The sequence below is a fragment of the Scyliorhinus canicula genome, chromosome 9, assembly GCF_902713615.1.
Source record: "Scyliorhinus canicula chromosome 9, sScyCan1.1, whole genome shotgun sequence".
Lineage (NCBI taxonomy): Eukaryota > Metazoa > Chordata > Chondrichthyes > Carcharhiniformes > Scyliorhinidae > Scyliorhinus > Scyliorhinus canicula.
This window is the reverse complement of record NC_052154.1, coordinates 167557992-167574595: the sequence shown is the minus strand read 5'-3', so window position 1 is coordinate 167574595 and position 16604 is coordinate 167557992. Positions and strand designations below refer to the sequence as shown.

General features: G+C 45.1%; 1 protein-coding gene across 2 annotated transcripts in view; it reads left to right on the top strand.

Moving 5' to 3' along the window:
• dennd2b (DENN domain containing 2B) overlaps nt 1-15365 on the top strand; it is a 412949-nt gene extending 397584 nt beyond the window's left edge. The window contains exons 18-20 of one of the 2 annotated variants that reach the window (XM_038808142.1): nt 1139-1378; nt 11453-11539; nt 14494-15365. In XM_038808142.1, the coding sequence (XP_038664070.1) occupies nt 1139-1378; nt 11453-11539; nt 14494-14528 (362 nt within the window). In that variant the 3' untranslated portion in view covers nt 14529-15365. Of the gene's footprint in view, nt 1-1135; nt 1379-11452; nt 11540-14493 lie in introns of both variants that reach the window. The other variant, XM_038808141.1, reaches the window with a different exon arrangement.
• The last annotated feature ends 1239 nt before the right edge of the window (nt 15366-16604 follow it).

Here is a 16604-nt window from a genome sequence, read left to right as displayed (position 1 = left end):
GGGGGAAGGAGGGGGGAGTGCCAAGGATCAAAGGATTGCATAGAGTGAGAGAGGAACTGGGGATGTGGGGTCAGTGAAATGCTGGGGATGCCAAAGGTGTGATTTAACAATTGTGATGGTTTAAAGGGAGAGACAGTGCTGTAATGGTATTATCATTGAGCTTGTAATCCAGAAACCAAGGCTAATAATCTGGGAAAATGGGTTCAGATCAAACCATGGCAGCCAGAATTGAAAGCCAGTCTCTGCAAACTATCATTGCAACTATCATTGTTTGCTGTAACAACCCATCTGGCTCACTGATGTTCTTTATGAAGGAAATTGGTTACCCTTACCTGGTCTGGCCTACATGTGACTACAGATCCACAGTAACGTGGTCGACCCATAACTGCCCTCCAAAATGACTTAGCAAGCCATTACTCTTGAGTGCATTTAGGGGTGGGCACCAAATGCTGGCCTTGCCAATGATGCCCACATCCAATCAAAACATAAAACATAAGGTTGCCCTGAGCAGGCTCTGCGCCAGTTAGGCACAGTCTTAAAAAGAATCTGTGCAAAAAGTCATGCAACTGCAGGGCAATCAGCCCACGTTTTTGTGGCATCATCAGTGTGGGTTAGGAACCCACTCAGGTGCACTGACCCTTTCTTCTTGTGTTCCTTATCATCCATTTCCCCCTTCCCTCAAAGTCATCTATTTCTCTCAGTCATTGGCACCCATTTCCCCGTTTCGATTCCATCCACTTATCCAACTCCATTATTGCTCTTTCAAGTCTAGAATGTGTACCTCTCCTCTTAATCCTGTTATCAGGATAAATGAGAAGATTGCAGCCTCTATGCACTGTAAGCAATTCAATGCATTGTGGTGACAGTTCTTGCTGGTAGCATTGAGAATGACACCAAAGGAGGGCCTGAATCTGTGTTTTAGCAGCAATACTTGGGGAGGAGCAGAACTTTCAATATTGGAATAGGAATATCTGCAAACACTGACACAATGTCCAGTCCCCAAAAAACACTTCAATGTGGGAATCACCTGTGATTCAAACAAGAAACGGAATAACATTATTGATAAGGGGTGAGAAGCTAAACCACAATAATGAAGTTTGTAATTTTTTTAACTTTTATTTTGTCTCCACTCCAGCAGAGTGCAACACACTGAGCAATCTGGTCTCGGAAGCCTTCATTCGCTTCTTTGTGGAAACTGTCGGCCATTATTCTTTATTTCTGACCCAAAATGAGAGGAATGAACGAATATTCCAAAGAGAAGCTTTCCGCAAGTCAGTGGCATCCAAGAGTATCCGGCGGTTTCTAGAGGTCTTCATGGAGTCGCAGATGTTTGCTGGATTCATACAGGACAGAGAACTGCGAAAGTGCAGGGCAAAAGGTAGAGCTGAAGCATCTAAGGGCATTTAGCCCTCTGATATCATCACAAAACACTTCACCATGTGCACATTCCAGAGTTGTCTCTTTCTTTTCACTTACTGTTGTCAAGATAACTTAGAAGTTAATTACTGAATATGATATACTTTAATACGGCCATTAATTCATGGAGCTAGCACAGTGGTTAGCACTGTTGCTTCACAGCACCAGGACTTGGGTTTGATTCCCGACTTGGGGCATTGTCTGTGCAGAACCTGCACGTTCTCCCCGTGTCTGCGTCAGGAATTCCGCAAGGTCACTCACCTATACCTGGCAACTGCGAGACCCTCCAATCCAACAAGATCCGTCTCCAGGCTACCAGGGAGGCAAAGGCCAAGACGTCGGTCCCTCTCGCCTCCTGGACTCCCGGGTCTTCCAACACTCCGAAAATCACCACTTCTGGACTCGGGACCACCTTCACCTTAAGTACCTCAGACATAACATCAGCAAACCCCCCCGCCAGAATCCCTCCAGCTTCAGACAAGCCCAAAACAAGCCCAGACAAGTGGACATGGTTTGTGGGACCCCTGCGCACTGCCCAAACCTATCTTCCACCCCCTCAAAGAGCCTGCTCATTCTGACCACCGTCATATGCGCCCGATGAACCACTTTGAATTGAATAAGGCTAAGCCTAGCACATGAAGAGGATGATTTCACTCTCCTCAGGGCTTTCTCCCATAACCCAGCCTCCACCTCCCTCCCCAGCTCTTCCTCCCACTCCCGTTTAACATCCCTTTTTGGGGCTCCTTCCCAGTCCATTCATTCCTTATAAATCTCCGTCACCCTACCTTCGCCATCTCCTGTTTTTAACAACAGTTTGTCCTGCAGTCCCGGCAGGCCGGGAAAGGATGGCATCTGCTTCCTAGCACAATCCCGCACCTGTAAGTACCGGAACCCATTCCCGCTGGACAGCTCATATTCCTCTTCCAGTTCCTCTAGGCAAATGATTCCCATGGATCGGTGCCCAGACTGAGGCACCTCCAACCTCAGGGGCTACCGCCACTGCACCCACACACTCAGGGCCGCCACACCACCAGGCTTGTGGAGTACCTGGCCAGTGAGAATGGCAGAGGCACAGTCAACAATGCCCCTAAACTAGTGTCTTTACAAGAAGCTGCCTCCATCCGCTCCCACATCGACCATTCGTCCCCCACTACTCACTTCCTAACCATGGCCATATTTGCTGCCCAGTAATGGTTCATCGGTTTGACGAGACCAGTTGGCATACCCACCACACACCCCCTCCCCCTCCCGCCAGCGTCCCTGCTCCAGCAGCAACTTCTGTACCTGGGGGCATTTCCCCGCCCAAAAAAACTCCAAAATCAAGGCGTTAACTTTCCTAAAATAGGCCTTTGGGATAAAAATCAGAAGGTTCTGAAAAACAAATAGGAACCTCGGAAGCACCTTCATTTTCACGGTTTGCACCCGCCCCGCCAGCACGCCCCACTTCTTAAAATCCCCCTTCATCTGCTCTACCAACCGCGCCAAGTTCAATTTGTCCAATTGTTCCCATCCACGTGCCACCTGAATGCCCAAGTATCTAAACTTCGTCCCCACCACTTTAAATGCTAGCTCACCCAGCCTGTCCCCTTGCTTGAATAGGGAAGACCTCACTCTTACCTATGTTTAATTTATACTCGGAAAACCGGCCGAATTCCTCGAAGATGTTCATGATACCCCAATGTTTCCCAAATGTCCGAAATGTAAAGTAACAGATCGTCCACGAATAGCAAAACTCTATGCTCCACCTACATCCCCCCACTATCCCTTTCCAGCACCTCGACGCGCTAACCGCCATTGGCAATGGCTCTATTGCCAGGGCAAAAAGCAATGAGGAGAGTGGGCATTCCTGCCTTGTCCCATGATGCAATCCAAAATACTCCAAACTCACCTGATTCGTCCTAACACTTGCTAACGGCGCTCTATATAGCAACTGGACCAAATCAACAAACCCCTACCCAAACCCGAACTGTCCCAGTGTTTCCCACAGATATTCCCATTCCACCTGATCATGCCGCAGTGTACTCAATGGATGTTAATTGTTGGTATGAAAACAAATTTTTAGCAGGGTTAACCCTCCTGTCAGAAGAAGTGAAGAGTTTAAATGCCACACTGTAACACAGGTGATTGTAATATATGAACAGGTCATTCATCATTCATGTCGCACGAGGTTGAGCAGAACTTAAATTTTTCATAATTAATTCCGCAATGCATTGGCCTCAACCAGTTGTCTGCAGTATTTTTAAGATTACAAAAATCACAAAATACACATCCACTGACTATAATAGAATGATGGAGCAACCCTGATCCAGCTGTGGATTGATGGGAGATTTATACGGGAGGGGCAATTGCTTCAGTTTCTAACATATCCAGTTATTCCTTCTGTGACACTCCAGTGACAAATGCCACCATCGGCAACTGGATTTTGGTTTACGCTGTGGCCCCGATTTTTTACTACTTGTTACAAAATTCATCTTCTGCTTCCCCGCAAGCATCAAAACCTCTCAAATTCATTATTTTTGTGTAAATTGCTTAATTTTGTGGCTAGAATTTATTATAATGTCTACACCATTGATTAGGTGTTCTTGATCTCTTCTTTGACACGCAAATGTTTGTGCACAGCCAGATCCAGAATTAAGCTCCCTTGACAGCCAATTGAAAAAATATTAGAGGAATAATTAGAGGACATAATGGAGAATATGATAAAGAGGGGAAGTTCAAATAAAATTAGGAAGAATAAAAAACTGCTGGTAAATACAAAAGGAAATAGCATAAGTTTATGGAAATAGAAGAAGTAAAGAAATAGTTAAAGATGAGATGAGAAAGACCATGGGCGCGATTCTCCGCACCCACACACGCCAGGTGGGAGAATCGCGGGAGGGCTGGGCGAATCATGCTCATGCCGCCGCCAACCAGACCTGGTCGATGCCGGCGTGAACAGCGCACGAACGGTGAGTGTGGGGCCTGTGGGGGGCGGAGGGAGGATCGAGCACCACGGGCGTGCTCAGCAGATCTGGCCCGCGATCGGTGCCCACTGATCGTCGGGCCGGCGTCTCTAAAAGACGCATTCTTTTCCCTCTGCCGCCCCGCAAGATCAAGCCGCCATGTCTTGCGGGGCAGTGGAGGGGAAGACGGCAACCGCGCATGCGCGGGTTGGCGCCGGCCAACCAGCGCATGCGCGGCTGACGTCACTTTGGCACCACCGGTCGCGTCATTCCCTGCGCACCGCTTTGACACAAGCGTCAAGGCCGGGCGCTGGGAATTCACGCGCCACCGCTCCATTAGCTCCGCGGGGGGGGGTAATAGGGGGCGAGGAGCAGCCTCCGATGCCGACACTCCGGATTTCACTCCGGCGTTGGCTGTTTGTCTCCCGTTGGGAGAATTGCGCCCCATGTTCTACTTCAAAAATAAAGTTTTCTCATAATAAAGTAAAGTGATCCCATCAGTACATCTAAACCCGTCAAAAGGTCTGTCAGTATGCCAAGTTTAAAGCTCTGTGGATGAAGGTGAAAGTTATGCCTCTAAAGTGGTGGAAACCTTTAAAGTGGTTATCGCAGTCAATGTCATTGTCTTTTGAAGTATTGTAGTCAATGCGTATGGCTAGGAGTCTGAATGCTTAGAACTGGATTGTCTGCATTGAAATTCACACTCCATTGCCTGCTGAAAGCACCTTGATTGACAGCTCACTAGAATTACAAAGTATGGAACCAGATTGTTTATTTTTATAGCTCTGCAAGGATCTATTAAGTCAGAATAGCAGCAAAGTTTTTGAGTCTGTCCCTTTGTTGTTGAGTGCTTCATAGAAACTGAACGGGCAGCCCTCACAATTGTTCTTTCCTCCAGAAGAAAGAGGATCCCTCTCTCCAGTTGCTCAGTCTGGACCTGTAAAGACTTAATTATCTGCATTCAAAGTATCATCTGGCATCTTTGACTTTGTCTATATTTATGTTTCTGGAACCCATCTTTTCATTCACCTGAGGAAGGAACTGCACTCCGAAAGCTAGTGATTCGAAACAAACCTGTTGGACTTTAACCTGGTGTTGTAAGACTTCTTACTGTGCCCAGAACAAAGAGGCAGACTTGTAAAAAAAACTTTATTTCTTACATGCCGACTTACTGTTTAAAGGACTTAGGGGTGCCGATAAGAACACTTTCACTTAACTCCAGCAGACCTGGCAGCATCTGTAGGGAGAGAAAAGAGCGAACGTTTTGAGTCCAGGTGACCCTTTGCCAAAGCTAAAAGGCATAGAAAATGGGAGATATTTATACTGTGGGGTGAGGGAATGAAAGATGAGTCAAAGCCACAGAAACCAAGGGAAAAGAGTGCCAATGGCAGTCCCCAGAGGGAGAGGGTAAACTGTGACAGATTAGGGGGAAAGGGAGAAGCAAAGGGGAGAAAAGGTAAGGAGAAGTGGAATAAGTTAGGGGGGAATATATCTACGATGAGAAAGAAATAAACGGGAACAGTCAGTTAAAATTAAATGGAATGAAAACAAAGGGGTCAAGGTGGGGTCGAGCTAATCATCTGAAGTTGTTGAATTCGATGTTCACTTTATTCTTATTATGGCTGTCTAAATATGAGATAATTGACTGCCTAAATGGTATGGGGCACACATGGGAACATTTTCACTTGCTTATGGAAAACTTTAACTTTTACATACAGAGTGGATTTTTAATGATTTTAAAGGCTGCAGATGAGGAGAGCAGCCAAAGAAGCCCCATCCCAGGGAAGATGCCCGACCTGAGCCTCTCCAGCCCAGCACAAGCGCCCTGATCCCCACCTCCCAGAGAGGACCCCCCCCTCGGGACCTTAGCGGCAATTGTTGGGAGGGTACTTCTGACATTGCCACCCCAGGTTGGCACTGCCAAGGGGCAGGGTCCGAAGGGGGGAATGAGTGGAGGGGGCTGAAGGAGTGACCTGGGAAGTGAGATGAGAAAATAAAGAGGGGGGAAGGTGCTGAGGGGAGTGTCCTGGGAGTGAGGGGGCTTAATAGAGGGCCTGGCTGGCTGAAGGGGTTCTGAGGGTAGTCAAAGGGGATGGTTCCCTGCCTACATCCGGGGTGGAGGGGGCGTGACTGCAGCAGCTATATAGTGGTTAGCACTGTTGCTTCTCAGCTCCAGGGTCCAATGTTCATTCTGGCTTGGGTCACTATCTGTATGGAGACTGCATGTTTTCCTTGTGTCCACGTGGGTTTCCTCTGGGTGCTCCGGTTTCCTCCCACAAGTCCCAAAAGACATGCTGATAGGTAGTTTGGACATTCTGAAGTCTCCCTCTGTGTACCCGAATAGGCGCCAGAATGTGGCGACTGGGGACTTTTCACAGTAACTTCATTGCAGTGTTAATGTAAGCCTACTTGTGACAATAAAGATTATTATTATTATGGAGATTGGAGGGGATACTCCAATCTCAGAGGTGCGGGACCTGTCTGAGAGATTAGTTCCTGCCCTCTCAGTTGCAGCCCGAATCCTGGCGTGCCATGGAATGGAAAGAAAAAAAGCTTCCTAAGTGCCATGGAATGGCACGTTGGGGGCACTCCTAACGCCAGCAGGGACCAGTCCTGTTCTCTAATAATCTTTATTGTCAAAAATAGGCTTATATTAACACAGCAATGAAGTTACTGTGAAAAGCCCCTTGTCGCCACATTCCGACGCCTGTTCGGGTACACAGAGGGAGAATTCAGAATGTCCAAATTAACTAACAGCATATCTTCTGGAATTGTGGGAGGAAACCAGAGCACCCGGAGCAAACACATACAGATGCGGGAAGAATGTGCAGACTCCACACAGACAGTGACCCAAACCGGGAATCAAACTTGGAACCCTGGAGTTGTGAAGCCACAATACTAAATATTGTGCTCCCGTGCCACCCCAACTCTAGAATGGAGAATCCTAGCCATATATTCTAAAAGAGAAGGTGTCAAGAATGTTAATAGCCTGATTATAGATAAATCACTCGACCTACATATTTACCTCAGAAAGATTTTGAAAGCAGTTAGTTGTGGCACAAAAGTCTTCACAATTGGTGACATGTTTATAAGCTCTGCTAACGTATTTCCCATGTTCAGCACTAATAACCATTCCCAAAGGGGACTTCAGGTTTGTTGTGAACCACAGTATTATCTAATTGGGTGCATATAGCATTGCCCAGCAATTAAACAGACTGCATTAATCTTACCGCACATAACACAATCGCTCCCATGACCTCCGAGACGTAAGAAAGCAAAAGACTAATATTCCATTCGACCAAGGCCTCGGTTATAAACCAAGGAAGGGGTTATTAAAAGCAAAAGATTTAAAAACCCTGCATTTAAAAAAAACATTTTATTCATTAGTGGGACGTGGGTGTCACAGGCTGTGCCAGCATTTATTGCCCATCCCTAATTGCCCTTCAGGGGGCAGTTAAGAGTCAACCACATTGCTGTGGGTCTGAAGTCACATGTAGGCCAGACCAGGTGAGGACAACAGATTTCCTTCCATAAAGGACATTAGTGAACCAGATGGTTTGTACATAGTTATGTATGGTATGTTTTATTAGCTCAGGACATTGCAATATGATTTACAAGCAATTAAGTACTTTTGGGGCAGGATTCTCCCCTACCTGGCGGGGTGGGGGTCCTGGCGCCGAGGAGTGGCTTGAACCACTCCGGCATCGGGTCGCCTCAAAGGTGTCGAATTCTCCGCACCTTCAGGGGCTAGGCCCGCCCTGGAGTGGTTTGCGCCCCACCGGCCGGCGGGAAAGGGATTTGGCGCCACGCCAACTGGCCCCGCCATTCTCTGAGGCGGGCGACGCGATTCACGCCGGGCTGATTTTTGGGGGGCCGGAGACTTTGGAGGACGGCGGGGGGCGGGATTTATGCCGACCCCCGGCGATTCTCTGACCCGGCGGGGGGTCGGAGAATCCCGCCCCTGGAGTCTGGTCACAAATGAAATGAGGCAGCCAATTTGCATACAACAAAGTGATAATGACCTGATAACTATCGGTCTGATGTTGATTGAGGGGTAAATATTTGCCAGGACACTTGAGATAATTCCCCTGCACTTCAAAATATGGCCAAGAGACCTTTTACATCCAAAATGCAAAGACAGGCAACACCTCAGTTTAACATCTTACTATACCCCTGAACATGTTGCACTCCTTCAGTGCTGGAGTGCTAGTTCAGAAATTTGTGCTCAGGATCTGAAGTAAGACTTGAACTTACAACTTCTGACTCAGAGATGGGATTGATACTAACTGAGCTACAGTGGACCTACACACAAATAAGAGACAGTACAGTCAGTTGCATAGTTTTTACAAAACTTTTAGCTCCCACTCCCCCTTCAGGTACGCACATGACAAAGGACTGTACTACTGGACTAGTGTCTAATTCTCATACATGGTTATTTGCAATGAGTTACACGAGATCAGTTGCACATAGCTGTGATAGAATGAATCAAGTAAAACTGTTGAGCAGAAAAACTATTTAAGATTATAGCGCAAATGTCCTGCCCAACAGTGCTGAACAAAAGAATGTTCTGCTCCTAAAGTGTACTACTCTTGCTAAGCATAGGGAGGTCACAATTTCCTATCCCGGGTCAATTACATGGCCCAGGGACACTCCAACACAGATCCAGTAGAGTCTAACACAGGCAAAAGGAGCATGAAGTGAGCGGCACTTTATATTCAGGTTTCAACCTGCCTCCATTACTCCTGTGGAGAGACTGGCTGACATATGACATATTTTCAAATGACACATTTCCAAGGATTCCTTGTTTGGGGTCGTAACAGAAAATGCAGAATGAAACTGGGAATGCCTTGTTTGCATATTTGAATGACACTAATGTCTGCTGCAGGTGCAGTCTGTAGCCCAACCTGAAGAGCAGTCCTGGGGAAACTACTTTGGGAAACATAAAAGGGAGTAACACTGAGTAAACCAATTTCTTATGCTTCTTTTTCCACACCTTTGGCCCCAGAAATTCTAAGGGTGGCACAGTGGTTGGCACTGGTGCCTCACAGCGCCAGAGACCTCGGTTCGATTTCAAACTTGGGTGACTGTCTGTGTGGAATTTGCACATTCTCCCATGACTGGGTTTCCTCCCGGTGCTCCGGTTTCCTCCCACAGTCCAAAGATGTGCCGGTTAAGTGGATTGGCCATGATAAATTGCCCCATAGTGTCCAAGGGTAGGTGGGATTACGGGGATAGGGCAGGCGAGTGGGCCTAAGTCGGGTGCTCTTTCAGAATGTTGGTGCAGACTTGATGGGCTGAATGGCCTCCTCTGCACTGTAGGGATTCTATGATTCTAGGTGTTCCGCATTTTCACACACAAATGGTGAAGAATACTCATCTCTACTTCCTTCAGAAAACCAGAGGGTGATTGGCACAATTATAAAGATTTGAATGCATTTGTTTCAAAGGAGAGATTTCCAAAACTAGTTAAGATCAAAAATCCACAGCCATACCAATGTGAATTATTGGCTCAGTTGGAAAACTAAGACATGAACTAATGCCAGTGTTTCTGGGTTGGTCCTTATGGGGTTATTGGGAACGGTGCAGGGCACCGAGTAGGGGTGGTGGTAGTGGGGAGTAGTATGCATGATATGTTTCACAATTGGATGTTTTATGGCCATTTAAGGGAGATTGTCAATTTATTGGTAGTTGCTGTGGTCAGCTGAAACCCGCTATGAACAGGGTTAAGTTTGCAAAGTCCATTTATAGACAGACAAAAGAAAAATGCTCACACCGCAGACAACCACAACCAGAGAAAGGAAGTTGTTAAAAGCTCCAATATAAGTCTTACCAATATACAGCACTATCCAATTATCATGCAGTTACATCAAAACACGATTCATAATGGAGCATAAAATAAATCAGAATATGTAATTAATCACTCGCAAAATTCTAAACCACTCTAAGTTTGAACTTTGAATAGTTTTTGTATTAAGTTTCAAATTGTTTGATTTTTCTGGAAAGGGACTTGAAGCATTATTGGTATCTTTTAGGCCTCAAACTATGTGGTTTCAGGCATCCATGCCATGTGCGCGTTGAGTTTTTGAGAGGGTGAATGTTCCATCTCGTCGCAAGTGAAATATTTCTTCATACCCGGGAGATATACGTAAAGAGGTAACAAAGGGAGAGAAAACGCAGAGAGGGAACCATGAAAGTGTCACAGCCTTAATGTGTCTGACTTGGCTGCGCCAGATTTCAGTGACCTGGCCACGAGACAAGTTGGCTATAACATAGGTTGGCTTTGCTTTATTGCTGTTAATGACGAACAGTGTTCACCCTCAGGCATATCTTACTTGTCTGGAAATATTTAAAACCTGGTGGCTGTGTTTTCTGTGGAAATGCTTGTAAAACAAAAGCTTGTCATCTGCAGCTGCTGGCAGCACAGTAAAGGCCCCCCCCCCCCCCCCCCCCCCTCCCCCTCAAGCCTGTAACAACTGCATTCAGGGCCAACACTCTCTGTAAAGATGCTGGACAATTTCAACTTCTGCCATTTGAATTGCTCAGTACCTTCAATATTTGCTCCAGTAAACAAAATGTGAACACTGGAAAAAATGTTTCCTCTGCACAATTTGTAGTAAAATCATAAATGTGTTTTTCTTAAAAATAAGAGTTTACAATGTTCACGTTAGCTCACAGAGGAAATCCTGGCCATGTATAAAAGCTAGTACAGCAATATGCCTATCAACAGGTGGTTAGATTGCTCTTTCATTCAGTTGGACTCCTGACATATGGCTTTTTCTATAATTTTCAGACGATGAACTCTACAGGTTTGTGCTGTTGGTGAACTTAATATCACTAGGAGGGTTTGCTAGAGTTCAGCAAATGAAGATGTAAACAGTTCTCCTGACTAAAATCATGACTGAATTGTGAATGTCATACTGAACTCAGATTATTTACTTCAATGAATCTCTCGTCAGGAACTCTGCTGTCATAAACATCACTGAACAATTTTCTGATAGCTTTGAACTCAATTTTAGCAGTGGATAGAAACCATGTATTAAGTTGGATCTGCTTTCAAGGCTACAAACAGTGGTGTCTCATTTTCTTCCCCTCAGGTCTGTTTGAGCAGAGAGTTGAGCAATATTTGGAAGAGCTGCCAGACACAGAACAGAGCGGAGTGAACAAATTTCTAAAAGGTCTTGGTGAGTGTACTTTTACCCAAAATTTTAGAATTGCTGAGAGAATAGGTTAAACTGAAGCGGAGTATCACAACCTCACATTTTCCTGCCATAAAATTGGTGTTAGGTCTCCAAATTCTGCATTGCGATCTGCTATTGCCAAGCTGTGTTGCGAATGAATCGGGACCTATAATGGCTCAGGTGATGTTTAGTTGCATGAAGCATCTGCCATAAACAAACCTTCAGCTAAACAAGAGTCCTATGCTGAGAGTGGAGTCCCAGATTCGGGTACAAATGGATCGGGCTTCAGTGTGTTCATTACTTTGTTCTCTGATTAAACTGAAAATAAATTTTACAAGAAAATTGACATAAAGGGTCAAATTATCACTTGAAAAAATGTGGGTTAAAAAAATTACAGTTGGCATAGATTTGTTAACGGCACATTTTATTCACTAACTTGATTATGTTCAGTGAAAAATAAAATAATAAAAATATAAATAGCAGGAGCTTGTGATTTCGCCACTCAAGTTTCCTTAAAAACTCTGACATATTTGTCAAATAGGATTTCCCTTTCTGAAAACCATGTCAGCTTGCTAACTTTTCTAACTGCATTGTTGAGACATCCTTAATAATAGCTTCTAGGTCTCTCCGAAGACTAATGTTAGCCTAACTGGCCTGTACTTTCTTGTTTTATTTCTCCCTCCTTTCTTGAAAAACAATATTACATTTGGTAACTTCCAATCTGCTGGTACCATTCTAGAATCTGGGTAATTTTGGAAAATCATAACCAGCACCTCACTCTGCAGCTACTTCGTTCAAAACCTCAGGATGTAGGTCCAACAAGTTCTGGAGATTTTTTGGGAATTTAGGGATCTATCTTCCAGCCACGGTGTGCCAGAAAAGCATCTTGCTGCGGTGCAGCGTGGCTGGAGAAAGCCGGAAGACCCCGCTCTCGGGATCCACCGGACTGGCAACACCTTGCGAGATTCAACACAGAGGGCGCAATTCTCCGCACTCACGACGGTGCGGAGAATAGCGTGGCTCGGGTTGGAGTCTTCCAATCCGCGCATGCGCGGCTGATGTCATATGACGCGTCAGCCGGCGCAAACTCTGGCAAGCGGGCTTAACGAAATTCGTTAAGCCCGCGATGCCGGAGTTTACGGCGGCGGCATGCTAGCCCCGACCGGGGACCAGAATCGGTTCCCGATCGGGGAGGGGGGGGCTGGCGTCAAACCCGCCCGGATTTGACGCCAGCCTTACGATTTCTCCCCCTCTGGGAGAATCGCGCCCAGAGTTCCCCGTTCAGTGTTCTTCAACACGAGTAGCGTTGAATAGCTGCATGTTTCTCGGCACTGCGAGTGCTGGGAAACACGTGGCTAAACGCGCCCGCTAGGGGACTTTGTTTCCTTTTGGGAAGATCGATTAGTCTCTTGAATTTATCCTGTGCTTGGTCTCTGTTAATATTAATTGATTCAATTCTTATTAGTCCCCGCAAGTTACCCTCTATTTCTGTTAAGTAATTTGTATCTTCACCTGTGAAAAAATATTTGTACACTGTCTTTGCCATTTTCTCAGTCCCAAGATAGTTTCTCCTGTTACTGCTTTTAAAGCGACAAATGTTTAATTAGGCACTCTTTGTGCAAACTTATAAAAGCTCATCCAATCTTTTTTTAATATTCCTGGCTATTTCACTCCTGGATCTATTTTGCCCCTTTAGCATCAGCATTTTGGTGGCCCTTTGTTGATTTCTAGAACATTCCAATCCTCATACTTGCTCCTGTTTTTTGCAACATTGTGGATTTCATATTTTAATCTAATACTAAGCCACAAATGGATCTTCCTTGTTGAGTTTTTGTTTTTCAACGGAATGTATTTTTGTCGAACATTTTGAATAAGTTCTTTAACTATTTCTATTTATTTGTCACAAAACCTATTCGTCTATTATCCAATCAACCTTAGCCATCTTTCCCCTCACACCTATGTAATTGGTTTTGTTTAGGATTCTTGTTTTTGATTAGAGTATGTTGTTTACAAACTTCATGTGGAATTCAGTTGTATTATGATCAATATTTCCCAGTGGAGATTTTATTATGCCATTGGCAATTAACCCTGCCTCATCGCACAAAATTGGATCTAAAATTGATTTATCTCTAATCAGTTCTAAAGGTAAAATGAGGAGATTTAGTTTTTAATTCAGTGCATTTCTTTGGTTCAATAATAACTTTCAAAAGGAAGCTGGATAAATGCTTGATTGTAGGACATTTACAGGAAAGAGGGGGTGGAGGGGGAAGGAATAGGTGTAATTAATTATCACCTTCAAAAGAGCCAGTACAGGTATAAAGGGTGAAATAGCCTCTTTCTGTTCTGTATCATCCCGTGGTTCTGTGCAGGAATCCAGAATCCAGAGTCCAGATTCCCGGCTTGGGTCACTGTCTGTATGGAGTCTGCACATTTTCCCCGTGTCTGCGTGGGTTTCCTCTGGGTGCTCCGGTTTCCTCCCACAATTCCTGAAAGACGCTCTTGTTAGTTAGGTGAATTGGACGTTCTGAATTCTCCCTCAGTGTACCCCAACAGACGCTGGAGTGTGGTGACTAGGGGTTTTTCACAGTAACCTCATTGCAATGTTAATATAAGCCCACTTGTGCCAATAATAAGAATTATAAAGATTATAATAGGTGGGGGGCGCCAAGTTGAAATTAAAAGGAAGGGATATCAGGAAAGCAGCCTAACCGAGGGGAATCCCAGGAACTCCCAAAAACTGGTTATAACGAGGTCTACCCTTGTAGTCAGGGATTGATTTATCCGATCGGACAACATAAACTGTGGATGTGAAACACATTAATCTGTACAAGTCTTCTGTCAGCCTTGCAGCAAAAACTAAAATCCAAATAAGATCCCATAAATGAGGCCTTTGAGGGATTTCTGGAATTACTTTTCTGTTCTGTATAACGACACTAATGATTAAACATCTCTTGCAGGAAATAAAATGAAATTCCTTCACAAGAAGAGTTAGTTGTGTTCATATCGTACCTACTATTGTCACAAGGACCAGAGGAACCTGCCATTTGTATTTTTGAAAAAATAAATGGATTATACATTTTTCATGTTCACAAAATCTTCATCTTTATTCAAAGACTGAATTATAATAGTATTGGAGAAGAATCTGAAGCTGCAACAAGTACACTTAACTATGTTCATCTTTGATGCAGATTGGATTGTATATTGTAAATATATTTACTATGTTTTTATTGGTATTTTATTGTCTGGATTTAGCAGTCATTGTACTGAATATCTGTAAAGAGTTGACTTTAACAGGTTTTTGTGATGCCAGAGTGACTTATGACTTGGGAGCATGAATGGTCCAACTGAGCATGTGCAGAAGAGTATTGTTTGTTGTGGGGGCAACTGATGTTCTCATTTGTTAACAATTTCACTACTTTGCTGGTATGATTATGGAGAGTGTGTGCGATCCTATCAACTGGGAAATACCTGAACTGTATGAAAAATGATGAAGTATCAGTTTTACTTGGGGGCTATAACTGTAGAGTTCTGATTGTATCTCTTTTGATTTTCCTTTCCGCATTTTGCCAACAAAATGTGATCAAGTTACACTGAAAATATTTGGTACCTTTAATGATGTTGCTTGAAAATGCATAAGCTGCCATAGAAGAGGGTGTTGAATGAATCACTGAATCCTTTCTGTATCTAATGCACTGCTGTAGCTGAGTGTAATGAGAACTGTGCAGAAGCCTTTCCTGCACTGCCATACTCGAAGAGCATGACTGGGTAAGCCTTGCCGCGTTTCTATGTACTGCATTTTTAAAATAAAATAAACACATTTGGTAGTGGTTGTGTATCGTTGGGATTCTGTTCTAATGGATTGCAAATATTAGGTTGAAATCAAGATTTCACAGACCCCCTTCCCTCACTCAGCACTTCTAAACTGTAGATCTCCTACCCTTCCTCTCCGCCCATCCTTCTATCATATAAACTTTCCAGGGGCTTTTATCGACCAAAATGGCAAACTGGATCTCAATTTCCGATTATACCTCCACTCTACTACCATGCTTGGTGGAATCTGCTTTTGAGTTTGGTCCTTCATCTCGATTCCTCAGGTGTACAAAACATATTTGGCAGGATTCTCCGGTCCGCCAGCCATGGTTTCCGGGATTCAGCGGGATTCTCCGTTCCCGCAGCCGGCCAATAGGGTCTCCCATTGTGGCCACCTCACACCGTCCGGAAACCCGTAGGCATGGGGTGCGCTGCCGGAGGACTGGAAGATCCCGTCGACGGAGAATTCCACTGATTGTTTTAATAAGATCCTGGGGGATTTTCCGCTCCCATTCCCATCGTTTGGGATTAACGATGGGAGCAGAAAATCTTGCGAGATGTCCAAATTGCATTTCATGCCGACATAAAAGCGGGATGCAATTGTGCCCCCCCCCCCCCCCCCCCCCACCAGAGGTATTTGGAGCAACATGGTGGCACGGTGGTTAGCACTGCTGCCTCACAGCTCCAAGTACCCAGGTTCAATTCCGGCCTCGGGTAACTGTCTGTGTGGAGTTTGCAGTTCCTCCCCGTGTCTGTGTGGGTTTCCTCCGGGTGCTCCGGTTTCCTCCCACAGTGTCCAAAGATGTGCAGGTTAGGTGGATTGGCCATGATAAATTGCCCCATAGCTTCCAATAGTTAGGTGGGGGTACTGGGTTACCGGAATAGGGTGGAGATGTGGGCCTAAGCAGGGGTGCTCTTTCCAAGGTCCGGTGTAGACTCAACTGGCCAAATGGCCTCCTTATGCACTGTAAATTCTCTGATTCTATTACAGGAGTATTGACATTCAGCATCGGGAACACTATTATAATGCATTTACAAATTATCAGGCATCTGCACCTGAATTATTGCACACCTCCACCTCCCTATAAGAAAATCCATTAACGCCAGCGAGGGCAAACCAGCGGGAATTATGACTGGTCTCACATGGCATGCACCTGGTGGGAGGACCTCCGAGAGCTCAGGTGAATACAATGCTCAGAAAGGAGGGTCATGCCTGGGCACTGCCCCCAGGCACTGCCTGCCCACTGTTGCACTCTGC